Source organism: Epinephelus fuscoguttatus, linkage group LG5, assembly GCF_011397635.1.
Source record: "Epinephelus fuscoguttatus linkage group LG5, E.fuscoguttatus.final_Chr_v1".
Lineage (NCBI taxonomy): Eukaryota > Metazoa > Chordata > Actinopteri > Perciformes > Serranidae > Epinephelus > Epinephelus fuscoguttatus.
The window spans coordinates 36,418,359-36,437,819 of record NC_064756.1 but is presented as its reverse complement, the minus strand read 5'-3'; the positions used below and the strand labels follow the sequence as shown (position 1 = coordinate 36,437,819).

At 39.5% G+C, this 19,461-nt stretch overlaps 1 protein-coding gene across 3 annotated transcripts in view; it reads left to right on the top strand.

Annotated features, from left to right (window-relative positions):
- LOC125888896 (spectrin beta chain, non-erythrocytic 4-like) overlaps positions 1–19,461 on the top strand; it is a 120,478-nt gene that overhangs the window by 18,908 nt on the left and 82,109 nt on the right. For all 3 annotated transcript variants that reach the window (XM_049576531.1, XM_049576532.1, XM_049576534.1), the window contains 10 exons: positions 9,071–9,162; positions 9,295–9,375; positions 9,525–9,640; positions 9,842–9,954; positions 10,134–10,321; positions 13,565–13,682; positions 13,983–14,141; positions 15,797–16,099; positions 17,245–17,395; positions 18,577–18,713. In XM_049576531.1, coding sequence (XP_049432488.1) covers positions 9,071–9,162; positions 9,295–9,375; positions 9,525–9,640; positions 9,842–9,954; positions 10,134–10,321; positions 13,565–13,682; positions 13,983–14,141; positions 15,797–16,099; positions 17,245–17,395; positions 18,577–18,713 — 1,458 coding nt within the window. The remainder of the gene's footprint in view (positions 1–9,070; positions 9,163–9,294; positions 9,376–9,524; positions 9,641–9,841; positions 9,955–10,133; positions 10,322–13,564; positions 13,683–13,982; positions 14,142–15,796; positions 16,100–17,244; positions 17,396–18,576; positions 18,714–19,461) is intronic.

Sequence of the window (19,461 nt, the reverse complement as noted above, 5' to 3'; positions counted from 1 at the left end):
GTGCGGGTACCGTGCTGCTTAACGTTTTTCACGGCTGGCCTATTTTTTCTTTTCTACGGTAAAACCTACGTAGCATGGAGTATTAAAAAAAAGAGTACAAGGAGAACAGTCTGTTTTAAAATTATAAAAATAAATTTTTTCGTTGTACCAGAGGCAGTGTAAAGCAGCAGAGGAATCTCGTGTGTGTTCTTACATTTGATATTAAAATAAATTAAATCAATCAAATCAATGCATCCTGTTGTTAAAATAATCTAGGTAATTACTTCAGTTCCAGTTAATATAGTCCATATGTTTCGAAGCCCTTCAACTGCATTATCACTTGGCAAAACGCAATACACATACACTGAAGCTGGCAGCAGCCACAAGCTGCATAAATGGAGTCAGTGAAGCGGGTAAGAAACTTCACTCCGCCTATGTGATGTGATGCGATCGTGCCCCATATAGTTTGGCCGTTATTCTGTGAACACTGTAAAAACAAGCACTTGTAGAAATACAGCCATCAAATAAACTCACGCTGCTGTCAAAAACGCAACTGTGATTTGATTTTACATTGCGCAAAAACATACACAACAGCAGGACATCATAAAGTTGGGTACCTTGCAGAGGCTGATCTCACTGTGGCTGGTCGTTGTTGTTGCTTTACTCCCCGCAATATTCAAAAGTGATTTGTGGTAAAAAAAAAAAAAAAAAAAGGAAACTGACCACGTCTTGTTTAGTTATTATGATCGCAATCAGCACTAACCTTTGTGACAAATACACTGGGTTTCTTGTGACTGCTTCATAGTCAAAGCTATGCCCTGTTTTGTTGAACACTTTTAATGTGAAGCAGCAGTAGATGGAAATGTCTAGTTTGCATTTTGAGTAACGTTAAGATATGCTTTGCAGTATTTTCCTAAAAAACACTGTATAGACTCATACAAATGTTATCACTCTCCATTATCACACCCACTAGAAGTTTGTGTAGAAATTTGTATTCATATGTAGAGATGGTCTTCTGCATAGATTTTTTTATTTTCATTTTAGTTTCTGTGTTCAGGATGTTCATGGGTGTGTACCTTCACAGCACTCAGTTGAGGTCAGGGCTTTTTAAAAAGGTAGCAACCATGTGCCAGCTGGCATTCAAGAGATACAGTGCCACAAAAACGCAAATATACTTATGTGAAACGCCCAACAAGAGTGAATCTGAGGTTGACTTTTACTTTCACTTTTGTTAGCAAGTGTATTTACAAATAGCACCAACAATCCTGCATAGTATACCTTTGATACAGCTTTGATTTGGCACCTGGAGAGTGGAAGCTGGATAACATGCTATGTTGTGTGAGTAGCAGCAATTTGAAACCAGCGCTAGGACAAAAACTGCTATATCGAGAGGAACTTATGGAGTTTAAATATGAAATGGCTATGGCTAAAAGTCTACCATAGATAGTATCAAAAACAGGGTTTATTTCATGAAAACCATGAGGGTTATAACTGTAAGCCTGGTAGAGGTCTGATATCAGCAATATCTCTTGGGCGTTTCTAGCTAATAAAAGTACAGTAGACAAAAAGCAAAATTATGGACTGACTCACGAATATTTGATTCTTCCCATGGGATACTAAGGCTTAAAAGTGAGCTTCTTTATAAGTGCATTGAGAAGCTGGCATGTGTTCCCATGTTACTTACTGAAGCACAAGGATGCTGTAATCAGCAGTGGCTTCATTTAGGATGAGCTGCCAGCGGTTCTGTTTGGGGGAGGCTGTCACAACTGCGGCATCATCAGTGTGCGACAGCGACAGCAGTGTTTGGTGGATAAAGCCTGAATGTCACTCAGGGCTCAGAGGCTTAGAGGTAGCAGTCGCCTTCCAGTCTGCTCTTGAACAAGGACGCACACACACACACACACACACACACACCTACACTGCACTCGCTCTCTTGCATACACACTCCATCAGTCAGACTGTCTGTCTAGTCACACACGCACACACTCACATCTTAACATGCACATACTATCACACAAACTCACACACGCTCATACACAGGTTTCCATGCCTTAGCAGCAGTGATACAGGATCAGTTCCTGCCATGTAAGTACAGCAGAAGCCCACGGCTCCTCTTTATTATGCTTCAGTGCTACGGTGTGGCTTTAGAACAAAATGCTTGTTTAGCATTATTCAGACCCTTCTGTAACATTCACTGTGCACAGCCGTCTTGTAGCTGTCTCCTGGGACTAAGTGTTGTCATGCTAAGCCTGGCAACCTACCGCAAAGCACAATTAACAGCACTGCTAGCAGACTTAGTATGGTGAGTGACCCTCTGCAGGCCAGGCTAATGAGGCAAAGAGGATGAATGTTCTGTGCATGCAATGTGTAAGGTGTGATGTTCACCGTTGAAACCTAGTTTGTGGTGAACATTACTGACATGTAAGTGTTTGGCATCATGAAATCACTCCATGCATTGACCTATGTGTGTTTTTCTTCCAAAAATCCCAGTTAAGTTGCACAAGTGAATTCTCAAAACGTTTGTGTGTTTTTTTGCGGCTGCTAAACCTGCACAAATAAGATAAAAAGAAATCTTGTCATTCTCAAAGCACCTGCAAAGGGTGAAATAATAATATGCACACATTTGCTGCAAAATCATCCCCTTTCTGTACAAATAAGCCTCATTGTAAAAACAGTCCAAATCACAAAGATCAGTACTAATAGCCACATGCAATAACAGTGAAATTATGAGCCTCTTCAGAGGGTTAGCCATACTTGAACTACACTGACAGACACTCAAATACTGTTTCTCTCTGTCACATTCTCTGTTTGCCAGAGGTTTCAAGGAATGCCTCTTCACCTCGCCGGTCAGGATCTGAAGCTCGCCATCGGTTTTGTTTTTTCTCTCTGCCAGTACTTTGCCTACTGTATAAATGTTGCCTAAAGCCTACATAGCAAATGCCGAATAGCGTAATATTATCGGAACTTTAGATGTGGGAGATAGTGGTTGCAAGTGATTAGCAATTCACGGTGCTATCAGCTACCGCAATCCATTCTTTGTAATTTGCCCCTTAGTATTTCATTTGAATTACATGTTGTTACATAACTAGTCAAGTAGACTGTGTAGAAAAAAACGCAGTTTAAGAGTAAAAATGGTCTACAGAATTATTTAATAGCTGTAGTACATCAATAATTAAGACAGTTAACAGTCTTGGTAGCACGCTTGACGGGTAATTCAGCAATGCCTGTTTCATTTTGTGTAGTTTGGAGTCTAGCTAAACATCTATAATTGTACACTTTGGGCTATAGTAGTGTTAGCTGACTGCTAGCTCTGTGAGCTTGGCTGTTGTCCCGCTCTCCTGCTTCCAAGAGCCACCAGCCGATGGCCTCGTCAATTTTACATGGCCTGAGAAAGAGGAGCAGTGCAGAAGACTGGTGTTCAGGAGTCTGTGTGTGTGTGTGTGTGTGTGTGTGTGTGTGTGTGTGTGTGTGTGTGTGTGTGTTTGAGAGAGAGAGAGAGAGAGAGAGAGAGAAATTATAAAAGAAGTGAGGATGGGGGAAAGGATGGTTGGCTGATGGGAAACACCAAGCACTGATGTGGTAATTAAGCAATGGGTGGGGCCAAACTTTGACATTCAGTCAGTGCTCACCATCAGGGAGGTTTGCTCAAAGTTTCAGATGATTATCAAAGGTTAAAATAAGGTCAAAATAGAAATCTGTTTTTTCAGTTTACATACCACACTCTTTCATGCTGTCCTTACCATTTGTCTCTGTTCACAGGCTGCCTTTTATAATCCTTTATGCTACTGTCATTCTTACTGTTTATTGTCATGTCAGCCCTCTGACACACCTGCTTTGTTTGTCATTATTAAAACAGGCATTTATTTTGAGAGAAAAAAAATCTTAAATGACAACCTGGTAAAAAGCCTTTTGAGGTAAGGGGACAAAACAGATGAAAAAAATACACATATTATCAAGGAACAAGAAACAAAGATGCAATAATGGGGTTTGAACAGAGAAAAGCCACTAAATTATTACAAATGAATCAAATAATGACACACAAAGCTGTACAGCACACACAGGAACTCAAAAGTAGATGTAATTATCAGATTTTTTGGGGGGATGTTTCAAACTCGCAAGGCACCAAGTATACAAATCAGTCTAAACATATTTGTACATGCAGCTAATGTGAAGATGGTGTAACAATGGCATAATTAAACATAAAATGAAAAATCATAATCATATTGGACATGATTAAATGAGAAAATCCCACTTCTATCTCCTAGTAAGAGCAGTTCATCACATTTTCTTTCACAAAATGTGTTTTACATTCCTCTGCTGAAGGAGGTGATGTATGTACACTTCTCTAAAATCTGAGATTAAAACATACACTGGGCAAACTAGATTAGGTACATTACTAAAACGAAAGCCAGTCACTGTCTAATAAAGGAAACACATATCGATGGGGGAACAGACTCAACACCAGCAGAGAAACCTGAAACCATCCGCACAGAGCGGACTTGTCAGGACAGAGAGCAGAGTTTGCATTAGTATAGTGGAAGTTTTGACAGTAAACATGGAAGAGTGTGCAGTTTTTGAATGTAAAATGAAGCTTCCTTCCATTATCTACCAAAGTTGTAGATATTATTGCATGTTTAGTAACCACTAACATTGTGTCAGCCACTGCCAGTTAGCCTAAAAGCTAACATAAACAAATAAAAGATGCTAACTACACTAACCATGCTGATACTTCTGCTAGTAGCCAATTTTGGTGCGCAGCCGACTCCTTTGTTCCTGAGTCTGGGTCTGACTGAGGTTCAAACATTTATGGCTGAATTTCTCTGATGTTTCCTCTAACGATATCTCTAGCCATCTTGATGCACACTCCTCTTTTATCCATCAACCTAGTGCGAGCAGTGCTGGAGACAGCAGAAAGCGAAACCTACCTCAAGCAACGGTGGTAGGCGGGGCATAGGTTCTCATTGAGGGCAAAAGAGAAGATCTGCTTCTGCCTCCAGCCCCTTTTTAAGATTTTTTTTTTTTACTTTTTATGTGACGATGAAAGACCATCTTAAAAACACATTAATTACGGCAGAGTATTTTTTTGTACTTCTAAACATGTCTAGAGGGGAACTGCTGTGAATAATGTCAGCAGGATGGAGAATTGTCCAGGTTTGGCTGAGATTTATGTTAGTTGAGAGGTTTCCAGTTATCTTTCCCTATTGCACTACGTCTCTCCTCATCTCCACCTCGTTTCCCCTTTCCTCCCTTCCTCTGTGGTGAATGTGAGAGTTTGCTTTGTCCAGTCAGCAGGTAGGACCAAACCACTGCAGTAACTGCACACAAGCAGAAAGAGTGAGAGACAGAAATAAAGGGAGAGGGAAAGAGAAAGAAGGGAGAGAATTGACAGGTATAGGAAGAGGTAATCTTAATGTATTTACAGAACCATTCACAAATAATAACAGACTGTTATTATTTGCAGTGACTTTAATTATAGTGTTGTATGTGGTTGGCTGAATGTCCTTGTGTTGTGTGGAGTGGGTGTGTGGGCGTGTGTTAGCTCACCTCGAACACTGCCAGCGCAGTTAATGTGACACGGTTAAAAGGTAGTTCGTATATGTATTATTGCTCAATATTTTATACATTGCCTTTGGGTTTCTCTGGCACATTGTCTTCACAATGTTGTCTTTCCTGAACTTTTTTAGTTCATTGACAGCAAAGAAAGAATAACTGCGTTACAGCAGACACACTTGACATTGCAAACCATACTACTAGTATTTTCAACTTAAAGGCGTAAAAACACACTGCAAGTTTATTTTCTGTTTTCCTCATGTTATCTCCCATTTCACAGCAGCTATTTTAGTGATCAGTCCGTTGTTGATATATATTTAATGAATATACTAATTCAGTCCATCTGTGTGTCAAATATAATGACAAATATTCATCAAGTTTTTCTCAAGTTACCAGCCTATAGCGATGCCTTAAAATTGTCTTTCTTACTCCCCCAACAAAAGTATTTAATCTACAATGATATGAAACATTGGAAAGCTCTCTGTTTCTTATTTGTGAAGCTATGATCAGTTAGTATTTGGTATATTTGAATGTTAAACAACTAAAATGATAAATAATATCAGTATTGGATTAAGTTTCATTGTTCAAAAATAATGACATTGGAGACAACCAAAGAAAAACATAATCAGCAGTTCATCTGTGATACATTTAAATGACAAATCTTTACAGTAGTTTATGCATTGTTTATATATTGATTATAATGTCTCTGCTGCTTAAATAACATCTCATGGTAGTTTTAAATTGTGATCTTATCTCAGGATAAAAAGACAGTCAGTTGATTTTAGCATAATCCCCAAACCTCATCTGGTCTCTGTGGGCGACTGTGAGCATTTGTGTTTATGTGTACCTTCTGTGCATCATTTAGCATAGGATTTGTATTTGTGTATTTATATGAAAGACTGTGTATGTGTGCAACATTGTGCCTAACGACATGGGTAGCAGCTGATTCAAGGGTGTCATGTCCCCAATTACATTGGATCATGTCACTGTGATGTTATCGGTTGAATGGCTGTCACTGTCACCTATCATCAGGCATTGTAATGGCTGTGCACTTCCTTGCACTGAAATCCTCAGCTTGTATTGCTCTTGTCTGTTTTTACTGTTAATGCTTTTTCACTGTGTGTTCCTTTGAGGTTTCAGGAATACTGTGAGGTTGGGCTGCACCCGACTCTTAATTGTGTTTGTCGAATCAGATTGGGCTGTTCAATATGAATATTTGTCTGTTCGTTCCTTTTAACATATTGAGTTTGAGTGTTTGAACAGGGTTCTAAAAGGTGTTCAGTCTGACAGTAACATTTATGTTATACAGTAAACAACCCAAGTTAGCCCTCTGAGCCAATGCGTGCTAGCTATGCTTACAATGAATTAGAACAGACAAAAACATTTTATTGTTGACACTTGATATCAACATACGCCAAAGATTATATTGTGTTAAGTTGTTGTGGGCTGTAAATTCCCCACTTTAAGCAAAAGGCAGAATTTTTTTTTTTATCTTGGAGCCTGACTGGGCAAAGCCCCTAGTTCTCTGGGTAGCTGCCTATGTCTCACTCATCCTGGGTCTGGGTCTGCAGCTGCCTGTACCCAAAAGCAGAATGAAAGCGAGGAGAGCTCACTCTGCAGCTAAATCTAGGCACTGAAATGCCCCCAGAAGTACACTGCACACTGACCAACCCAAAAAAAAAAAAAAAAAAAAAAAGAAAATACTAGAGAGTCTCGGTCAACTGAGGATTTGAATCTTCAACACTGCCCTACTGTCAGGCAGTGTGACTCTGACCTTTGTTCTAAACTGGTTCCAGACCGTTACGTTGCTGTCCCAAAATGTTTTTTACAAGTGATTAAAATATGGCTGCTGTTGCCAAAAACTTTCAGTATGATACCTTGAGGACCAAAAGTAAATGACCAATCTTAAATGCAGGCCCAGTTTGTTGACACTCACTGCTGTGTCAAGCTCTTGCTATATTTCTTCTTCACCAGTGATGCACAGGGAAGTCTGTACCTTGTTTATCATCCATAGAATGGGTTGCATGCCAACATTTTCAGAAAAGAACAGGCTGGAGGGAGAGTCTCTCAATAGCATATTAGCTATCATTGAGTCCTTGTCAGGCAAGAGCAGGGGTGCACTGCAACGACGCTCTGCCATGTTTTTTCTCCCAAATGGGGATGAGAATATATACTGTTCACATAATCCAGTTGAAATTCATATATATATTTTTAATTGCTTCAAAATCCAATCATCACTAAAGCGTATATCATTGAAGAGAGACAATAAAAACAAATGGAATGCTCAAAGTTGTCATATTGATAATTGAGTTGTGTTGACTGATTCACATTGTCAACTCATGCACTGAGTAAACATGCAAGAAAACATTCCACCTTAAAAGTTAAAACATCCTTTCATTTTATAGTTATAGTTGACTAATGTATGAAAAACATGGAGTGAATAGTGGTTACATAAGCTTCAAACCCAGCCACAACTTACCCTGAGCAAGAGAGATGGTTCTCTATTGACAAGTTAATGGACTGCAGTGTTAGGAACCTCAACAGAGGGGTGACAAAAAATGGGGATTGTAAGGAACACTTCAAATGATACCATCCACAGCTTTCACAATAGAAATGGAGAAATAGCTGTTCTAACATGTACTGAACTGAATTGGTGGAAATGAGGCTCTTGTGGTTGTTTACCTGGCTGGAGAATTCACTTAGCCAATCAGAGCCTGTGTGGGCAGGACTTCTGTCTATGACACTCACACACTTTGTCACAGTTAGATAAATGCAGGTTTACTTAACTTGAATCACAGATCTAATCATTGCTTATGATAGTTAAAGCTGCATACTTATAGACATATAATAAATGCAAATGATCTGACTCAGGATTGGTGCATGACTACAGGTAGCTTAATAAGTAAGCTAACTTTGCTAACTAGCGTTTATATGTTAGCCAAACAGCCTCTGTCAGGCTGTGTCCAGAATCACTCCTTAAGTCACTCTTTCACTGCACACAATTTATCAATTAGTTGTCAACTATATAATTAATCTGCAACTATGTAAAAATCAATTCATCGTATTATGTAATTTTTAAGAAAAAAATGGTTAAAATTCACTGATTCCAGCTTCTTTAATGTGAATATTTTTTGTTTTTTGTAGTCCTCTATGACAGTTAACTGAATATCTTTGGGTCGTGGAAGACAACCGCAAAGATATTAAATTGAAGACATATAAGGATGTCATCTTGGGCTTTGGAAAACAGAAATTAAGAAAATAATTGACAGATTAATTGAGAATGAAAATAACTGTTAGTTGCAGCACTACTCTATAATAGACTCTAAAACAATCTGTAGTCAGAGGTAAATTGGAATTCCAGACACTAAACACACTAGTAGTCTTAAGTAAGAGATGGGTACATTTCTGGAATGTGAACGTATGCTCCTAAAAAGAAAGCAGGGCAGTACATAAAACTTTAAGAAACAGCAGGTGTAGGGGTCTGTGCTACAATGTCTCGCCCACAAACTCTAAAGTGTTGCTTTGCTGTGTTCTTGTTCAGATCCAGGTGATCAAAATAGAGACAGAGGACAACAGAGAAACTCGCTCTGCCAAGGATGCCCTGCTGCTCTGGTGCCAGATGAAGACCGCAGGGTGAGAAATAAAAATACAGGACACTGTATGCTGCAACTGTGAATTTCACGACCATTTATGTAATGTACGAAGTTCTGTATGTTAGTGGGTTGGTGCATCCAAGATGTAAGTAAAGATTTCTCTGTGCTCCAGGTACCCTGAGGTCAACATCCAGAACTTCACCACCTGCTGGAGAGACGGCCTCGCCTTCAATGCCCTCATACACAGACACAGGTTGGTAGAATTTTTAATATTTAATATTTATCATAGCATGCTAATATGTTTGAAAGACAGAGTGGAAAGACATTTAATGGATTTCACCGATTAAGTATTAGAGATGGACAAACATGCCAAATTCTGTTTCATCATCTTGCACCCTCCAGACCTGACCTGATAGAGTTCCACAAGCTGACGCGGTCTAATGCAACCCACAACCTCCAGCAAGCCTTCAATATCGCTGAGCAACACCTGGGCCTCACCAAACTCCTGGACCCTGAGGGTGAGAATAAATATTTAACTAGGTTGTGTTAATGTCAGTTAAATTACATTACATACAGCAATATCCTTATTATATCCATAACCGTGCCAAAAAAGTTTTTTTTTTTTGTCTTCACTGAGATAAATACTTGCCATGTGCCTCCACCTAAGTCAATCACATGTTAACTCTGCTCTCTGTCTATGTCACCTCCCCCCCATGCAGATGTGAATACAGAGAACCCAGATGAAAAGTCTATCATCACATATGTGGTCTCCTACTACCACTATTTTTCCAAGATGAAGGCTCTTATTGTGGAGGGCAAGAGGGTTGGCAAGGTAACAAGTACACCCATGCAGATAAACACACATAAACACTCCATGAACATTGAAGGGCCAGCAGTGTTAATAAGCTAAAACAAAAGTAACAGTTCATCAAAATATGCAGGAGAATAGAAAAATATAAAAACATAATTTTCTTCTGTCTGTCTGTCTGTCTGTCTGTCTGTCTGTCTCAGGTACTGGACAACTGTATTGAGGCAGAGAAGATCATCAACCGCTATGAGGCACTGGCATCAGACCTGCTGGACTGGATAGAAAAGACCATTGCGGTCATCAGCAACCAAAAGTTTGCCAACTCGCTGACGGGAGTTCAGCAGCAGCTACAGGCCTTCACAACCTACTGCACCATAGAGAAGCCCATCAAGTACGTTTCCGTGATTTTTAAAAATGGCATCTTGATATTTTATTGCCATTTTTGTGTAATTTATTGCAAGGCTCACACAAACATAAGTATGCTTACTTAGAAACGCATATGAATTATTAACATACTATGTGTAAATATGACTGGCAAATTGGTTGATCTGTTCTACTCTGACTGGTTTGGTTCAAGATTAATGGAAAAATAATCAATATATCCATCCTGCCAGAGGAATGTATGTGTGGAGCTGACTAATGTCAGCGCACTGCTCTCTGATTTGACTTCTACTGTCTTAGGCTTTCATTAGCTGAGAGGGATGCATACAGTGTGTAGCTTTAACACAGTCAGAAATGGAGTATTTCACTTTGCACTGTTAACTTGCAGCATCCACGCAGAGCAGGGAGATCTGGGTGCTGGCAAGATGGAGGGAAGTTTAACATAGTTCATTAACACATACTACCCGCACTGTTATAATACAGAGCTGATCAGCAAAGTTCCCTTTAATCATGCAGTAAGCTCACATATTGTTCTTGATTCATTTTTTAAAAAAATATGCAGCAGCAGCATCTGATTGTCAACCATGTTTAACTCTTGAGAGATCTACTGTGTGTAATTCAGTCGAGACAGTGCCCGTTGTTTGTGTGGCTGCTGTTTAGGATTATTTATAAGCAACTTGATTTCTGAAAGTGAGAGTTGACCCTGATTTGTGTTCTTTAGAAGGGAAATGGGGAAGTGTGGAAGTTGATCATGTTTTTTGGTGTGTACATGTGAACATGCATGGAACACATTGAAATGCAGAGCTACAGAGCCTTGAGCCTTTTGTCCAGCATCATCAGGATCAGCATTACCATCAGACCCACAGGCACTGGGAGTACACTGGCAGCTTTGATGATTCCCACATACACACAAACACACACACACACACACACACACACACACATACACTCATGCTCACACAGACTATGATGCAATATGTCTTGTTACACTCTGAGTTAATGTCTAGTTGACTGGCTCTGGGTGAGTTGAGAGTTTGTGTCCAATACCAGCAACCAACAGTTGACTTATGACTTGTCTAACATGCAAACACACTGTGCACACACACATAGACATCGTGATACTGATGCTACAAATACAGACACGCATATATCATTGTTTAATGAGACAAACACGGTGATAAAAATTCTGTCATAACCTATTATTACCTTTAATTTTCATTTTAATTTCTTAATGATAATAAGACAAATAATAGCATTTAATTTTCATTCATTCAATATATTTTTAAAAAACTAATATACAGAATAAACATTTAGATTATGTATTTATAAGAGCATAACCAGAAAAGATAAACAGAGACACTGAACATCACTTTTCATGTCCATGTGCACCCCACAGACAAATCTGTTACTCATGTAAGCTTTTCTGCAGATGTCACAGAACATTTTGCCATCCTTCATCCTCAGCCACGTGCACTCCTGCTCCCACTGAACAAGCTAACTAACTTCCCCTTGACCTCATGGCTGCCATCGTCTCGCCCTGTAACATTAGCTGCCTGGCTGACAAAAGTTAAAAGTAATTCTTGCTTGTCATTTATTCTCCTCTGCATCAATCCCTTTTCCCCTCTCTAATATCAACATCACAATTATTAGGCTTTTTAAAGAAACTTCAGGCACTTAGCTGTTGTGACATTCTGCAGTAGTATATATACCATGGATAAAGCCAGCTACACAATGTGGTCATGCACATGAGATAAAAGACAAGACTATACAAAAGCTAATTGATATGAAGACACCATCAACTGGATAGTGATAAATTACTTAAAGTTATGATAGATTGTCCTCAGTGTGCTTATCTGTCAAAGTAATGGACAGCCTTTGGTTTTGTCCATCACTGATAAAAAAAATTCAATTTAAGAATGAAAATATTTGATTATGGAACCTCTTTCTCTAGTGTGAGAATTTGATGCTTTTCTTTTTCATATATGATAATAAACTGACTGGAGAATTTACAAAGAATGGATTGTGACAGGTGATAGCACCATGAATTGCACAACTGCTATCTGCCCCATTTCACAAAGGTCTAATTCACAAAAGATACTGCACTAATAATATTATAGTGCAAACATGCCCATACTGTGTTGCAGTTGAGTGCAGTTTGGCTTTTTTTGTGTGATTGCAGTTATCCATATGGCAAAGTATAAATGCTGCCTTTGTAACAAGAGCACAGTAGGCAGGACAAAGAAAATCACAAACTACAAGTCCTGACCAACAAGGTGCAGAGGCACTTGAGAGAAATTTAAACATGAGAGAGAAACAGTATTTGGGATTTATTAATCTGGTCTGTCAGTGCTGCTTTTGTTTTCAAAGGCACACCTTCAGACAATATACAAGTTTGGCTTGAAGCCCCCTATAAATACACTTCAGTTACCAACTTTGCACCAAATGTATGCATATTACCTCATTCAAAATGTGCAAATAGCTCACGAGCACTAAGATGCTCAGTTTTAGTGGCCGCAAAAGCTGAGCTGTCCTTTTGAGAATTTGCCCCTGAATATCTTGAGGCTTTGGATTGTTAATCAGACAAAACAGGACATTTGCAGTCATCACCTTGGACTCTGGGATATCCCTAAGGGGCATTTTTCACTATTTTCTGACTACTTACAGTAAAAACAATTAATTGACGATAAAAATAATCAGGTGATAAATCAATAAAGAAAGTAGTTGTGTTACTTCCAGTCATCGATGACGTCCCTCTTCAACTGAGTTGCTTTGTCTCTGAAAATTGACACTTGAAATTCAGATCACATTTTGACCCCTTCCTGTTTTCATACATCAAGATCCTGGCTGTTTTTTATGGGGAACGTAATTATTTTTTATGGAATGGTTCTGCACTTGTTCAGGAAATGTCAACTTATTGGTTTGTAGCAGTAATTAACACCCAGGTGTTCATACAGTAGACTCCCCCACAATGTTGAATGGCCATGACACTGGATAACAAGGCAGCAGAGTGAGCAGAAAAATCCCCCTTAACCAGGAGTCCTCAGACCTCCCTGTCAGCAAGGATTTATGGTGCTAACTTGTCCCTGACCAAGTCAATAAAACCCTGACCGACTTTGTGTCTGCGGCTTGAGTTTTTCCTTAAACAAAGTTGGAGTTCACTTCAATGTGTCTTCCACAGGAGAGGACTGCTGGAAGAGAAGTGGCTATGTTGTGAAACAGGATCATTAACCAAGGTTTTCTGTTTTTTGCCCAGGTTTCAGGAGAAGGGGAATCTCGAAGTCCTTCTTTTCACCATCCAAAGCAAGCTCAGAGCCAACAACCAGAAACCCTTTGTGCCTCGTGATGGGAGGCTCATCTCAGACATTAATAAGGTCATACACCCACTAGCTGGAATGTCTTTATTTTATACAAAATATTTCACCTTTTACTAAACAATTAAGTGGCAAATGATACAAAGGAGTTATTGATAAAGGGAAATGTCATCATCACTCTATAACAATGGGAAAAAACCTGCACCTCTTTTCAAAGTTTTCACCATTCTATACATTGACCTGTTTAACCAGTGATATTTTACATTACTTTTTTTCTTATTACATTATCATATATAATTATATGATTATATGATTTATTATAATAATATTATAACATTATTTTTGTCACTTTCTATGTAGGCCTGGGAGAGGCTTGAGAAGGCGGAACATGAGAGGGGTGTGGCTCTGCGCAAGGAGCTGATTCGTCAGGAGAAGCTGGAGCTGCTGGCTCAGTGCTTTGACCACAAAACCACAATGAGACAAGCTTGGCTCAACGAAAACCAGAGGCTTGTATCACAGGTAGGGAGGAATCCTATGGAGCTCACATATAAACATTCTTCTTCCAGTGACAACATTTGTGAACAAGCAAGATGGTACTACTCCTGACCACTTGGGAAAAAAAAGATGCTAAATTTTGGTTTGGCTGGGCAGCTCCAGTTCCCCTCAGAAATCATATTTAATGTGAAATGCATACTGTTTTTTACCTTTGCATGGATAAAAAGTCCAATATTACATGATTAGTGACATAATGATATATTACGGATCAATTTTAAAGTGAATTGTATTGGCCTGCCTGCATAGCTAAATTCCTCCTCCTCACAAAAACATGTTGGGCTTATTGTCCTTCACTGGGATGTTTGAGCTTTACCGTGCAGAATAATGTATGGACAGAGTTTGATACTAAAAGGCAGTTTTCACATTAATCTGCTAAAGGGGAAAAGTTTCTCTGTGCTCTCTGTAAATGTGAGTTGAAGACATGCTCAGACAAGCATGACCCGCAATATCACAGTTAGTCTGAAAACCAGCCCTGACTGGTTATGGTGAGCAACCAAAGCCAGGCTCAGATTACAGGAGTTTTGGGACGATTTATACCAGATTCACCCTTTACAGCAATTTGAGGAAAAATCCGGTCTGGGACTTTGGTGGTTATCGATGTTTAGTCCTGATTATCTGGTAATTTGAGAGATTTACAGATCCAGTCTTAAATCTCCCGAGCTGGTCGCAGACCCATTGAGGCGGCCCCATTAATTTCAAACATTCCCAAGTGTTCTCTCATTCTGACTCGTTTAGCCTTCTGCTTTTGTTTTTTCTCACTGCAAAGCATTGTTAACATTAAAGCAAGTTGTTACACCATATCAAATCTGCCTTGTTTACGTCTGCTTCCCCATAAGACATGTGAGGGCGATCACATGAGTGGCTCCGTCTGGAAAAATAATCTAAATAACATCCTGTAGTGTGTGATGCACCATTATAGTCAAATCGTGTAGCGTGTGCATGTTTGAGATTAGAGCGAAGATCATCTATGAAGTTTCTCCTTTTGTGCATGATGCAACTTAATTCTAAAACCTTTAGGATTGTAAAACTCCCAGAGTCTGAGCCTGGCTATGTAATGCCTTTTGCCACTTAGCGTCTGTGTTTGTATTTTACCTCAACACCCTGATCAAGGCTTTCAGCCGAAGCGCATTTTCAGTCATGTAATATTAAAGGCTTTTTATTATAATGAGGACTCAAAGTGCATTCGATTTTTTTCTTCTTTGTTTGAAGTAGGAGACATTTTTGTTGAGCTGTCTAACCATGGAAATGAAAATTATGTGCATATTAATAGGATCTGGATGCTTTACAACTTTTTATATACATGCACTATATGAGTCTAAATTACAGAGTGGACCTGCAATAGAGAATATTGTTCTATTCAGATGAATTGACAGGCTGTACAATGATCCTGTGTATGTATGAAAACTCCTTTACTACTGTGTGCAACTTAAGGTTCTATGGTTGTCATAGATTCAGTGGTTTATCTTCATTAGATTAGTCTCCCTACTCTTGGACCCCCTCAAAAATGAGATGGTTCATCTCAAGGGGCTCTCCACTAATAAACTTTCAACTCTCTTTGCCTTGGCTATACATCTTACAGAATTACATCTTTAGTTTTTTTTTCTTCTCTTTGTTTACAGGACAATTTTGGCTATGACCTACCAGCAGTCGAGGCGGCAATGAAGAAACATGAGGCCATCGAGGCCGACATAGCCTCTTATGAAGAGCGAATTGGGGTGGTGGTGGAACTTGCTGCAGAGATGGAGTCAGAAGGATACTACGACATCCGGCGTATCTTGGCACGAAAAGAGAACATACTGGGCCAGTGGAGTCTGTTAAAGGAGCTGGTTGCTGGGAGGAGGACCCGGCTGGAGAAGAACCTGGCCCTGCAAAAGACTTTTCAGGACATGGTCTACATGATTGACTGGATGGAGGACACTCAGGTACTGGCAGCTGTGTGAGGGAGAGAATGAGAAAGACACTCCACTATATTCAGTAGTTAAATAAAGGCAGATAAACTGTATTTGTGTTTGACCTTTACATTTTGGATTTTGTTGCCTCAACTTGCTTCCAGCCTTTGTTGGCAGGCTGTGCTATTTTAGTGGAAGGAGACCGTGGGAATGAAAGGCGAACCATTTCAAAAATTAAGATTCTCACTACGTCAGTGCTGGTTGGAGGATCAGATACAGTCAGAGACTTGTTCATGTTTTTGCGCCTCCCCAGAATCCCCTCCATGTTTACTGTCCACCTAATTTGCTGTTTCTTCTTTGGTGCTGGAGTGAGTGCGCCAAAATAATAAATCAAAGGTGGTTTTTGGTCGTAACATGAATTTAACCAATCAGTGTCATCTCCTATTCCCTTTAAAAGCCAGGTGTGCCTGCACCTGGCATACTGCTATTTACATGGTAGATTTGGCAGATTGGAGATGCAAGCAGTTTTTTGCTGAGAGTAATGCAGTAAGAGCAGTAATGTTACTTCAGCAAATGTTGTGGGACATTTAGGCAGCAAAACTAAAACCTGTAGTTACAGACTTGACAGAGGAAACAGAAATACATTTTTAACTTCTAAAATAATCAATAACGTTTCACTGCTCCTTGTGTGTTAACACGCAGTGTCTCTACTAATGGGGACTCGGACAGCAGCTCTGCGGCTCTGCTTTGCTCTTTTCTATGTCAATCATATTTTCCTCATTAATTATGTATTATTTCATCCACCTGCAACCCATAGCAGGAAACTGATGTGCCATTCTGACTTTAGAGCAGTATTTTGTTGCTTAACGGCACTATCGCTTTCTGTTGCCTTAAAGTAACTGTACGACAACAATGCACCTCACCACACCTCATTTTAAAACCTACACACAAGTGAGATAGGGCTCAGAAAGTCAAAGAAAAAAGACAGAGCGAATGTTTGCATTTTTGAGTTATCAGAAGACATTTAGACGAAGGGAATCTAATCAGAGGGAAGAGAGAAGAACTGTATAAGGTAGTAGAAGAAAAAAGTAGAAATTAAATAAGTAAAAAGAAAAAGACATGCTGTTTATAATAACACCACTCCACCATTTTCCCTGTCATTTCCCGCTCTCTCACAGGTTCAGCTCCTGTCGAAGGACTTTGGGAAGCATCTTCTGGAGGTGGACGACCTGCTGCAGAAACACAGCCTGCAGGAAGCTGACATTGCAGTGCAGGCTGAGAGGGTCGAGACACTCAATACCGCTGCACTCAAATTCACCACTATAGAGGGTACACACACGCATGTGTCTTATGTATTGTGTATAGCACTGTTGAAGTGTTTCACTTTATCTGTCATTAGCTCCTTATGATGACACAAGTCTCAGCAAATGTTTGAAGGTCTACAATGCAGGATTGTCGCCTCCCAGCAAAAGTGAAATGAAAACTTACCCCAGATTAACTCTCGTTTGGCGTTTCACCTCACTATATTTGCATTTCAGTGCTGTGTCCCTTGGATGCCTGCTGCTTCCAGTCGAATACTAGCTGCTGCTTTTTTATATGGCCCCAACCTCACTTGAGCGCTGTGGCGGTACATTCAGTAAAATAAGAATAAGAAAATCCAGACAGAGGGTAGAGTCTCGGCAGAAAAATACACCACCACACACTTCTAGTGGGTCATGAATGATGATTGAGAGGGATTACCTCTGTGTAAGGCTATACATCATTTTTTTTACTGTATAGTATATCTTGAAGGTTTTTAGTTTGTTGTGCCTGTAATGATAAAATGTAGTTTTTAATTGATCTGGTTAGAATCACCTGAAGTGAATGATCTCAGGTGAAAGCAAATTAGCATTGTACACTGAGAGTTCCATTTTGTAAACAGTGCCATAAATATATAATCATTTGACGGCAGGATGCAGAATACTAATGAACTTGCAAGCGTTATTTGTATGATATTAGTAAGGTGATCTGCCCAGCACACTATGTGCATGATTTATTATTGATTTATTATTTAAGGTAGTCCAGCTCAGAGTACACTCAGTGTTTCCCATAGAATTAGAATCTGAATGTGTTTTTTTCGTTGCCTGTGCTTTCTTGGGTATCTGTTTGTGTTCCCTCTCTAAACTCTGAGGTTTTTGCTGGTCAGTGAACACAGCGGAGACAGGTCTCTTTTTTTCTGTACCAGCAGTTTGTAGAGTTTTGAGTTGCATTGTGGATAATTTATTGAACCCGATCAGATCAGATCAGATCAGATCAGATCAGATCAATGGATAAAATGAAGAGCAGCTGGTGCAGAGGAACTTTTAGACCCAGTGCAATGAATGGTCAAGTTTCACTTTTATGCACAGCCCAGCTCCACAAATACATGAATGTGTGGGAAACCCTGTTACACTAGTGTAATGAATTATGTATCTATTGTGTTTGTGTGCTTTTTTCCTGGTCATTAACCTCATTTTGTTTTTTTTTCCCAGGTTACCAACCATGTGACCCACAGGTGATCTGTAACCGTGTCAACCATGTCTCTTCCTGTCTGGAGGAGTTGAAACAACTGGCAGTTAAAAGACGTGAAGAGCTTGAGGAGTCGAGACAACTGTGGGCTTTCTTTCAGGTAGGATGGGTCGACTAATAGAGAATAGGCAGAATAATGTTGTGTTAATCACTCCGAACAATATAAGGGGCCAGTGTATCCCATCATAAGTGCTTGTTGAATGCTTCAAACAGGACAACTATTTATGTAACTGTCAATGTGTACAATGAACACCTTCCAGGAGAGACTGTTCTACAATGTGTGCAGTTATCCCTGTATTTAAATTATTATACATTTGCCATCTCTATATTGCAGCTGTCATATCACTCTTTGAGTTTAGCCATTTAGGACAACTGAAGGAGTCTTTGTGTTTGGATTTACAAATAATTTAATCTTCATCATCTTAAACCTGCAGCAGGTATACACAGCAGCTGTTGTTAGACTTTTGTCAATGTAGGACCTCGAGCTGTCACACAAATGTGACATGACTATGTTTAAATGTACATTTAAGTGGAAACAGACATTTGCCTTACCCAGCGTTTTCAAGTTGAAGCTACTGAGGATAGTGAGTGCAAAGAACTTACACTGATACCCTCTTATAACTGGGGAGAGCTACTGATAGCTACCAGGAAAAAAGAAAGCACTACCCTCTTCTTGTTTCGGTTACTCCATGGTTGATGCACTTCATTTTTCGCAAAGATCGCACCCGGTAGAGCAAAAAGCAAATTATTTGTCTATTTCCACTTTAATTAATCTGTTAGACTCATCAGACTGTTTTTCTGGCCATGGTTTTGCAACAACACTGTCAGATGTTGAGCAGAGTTTTGCT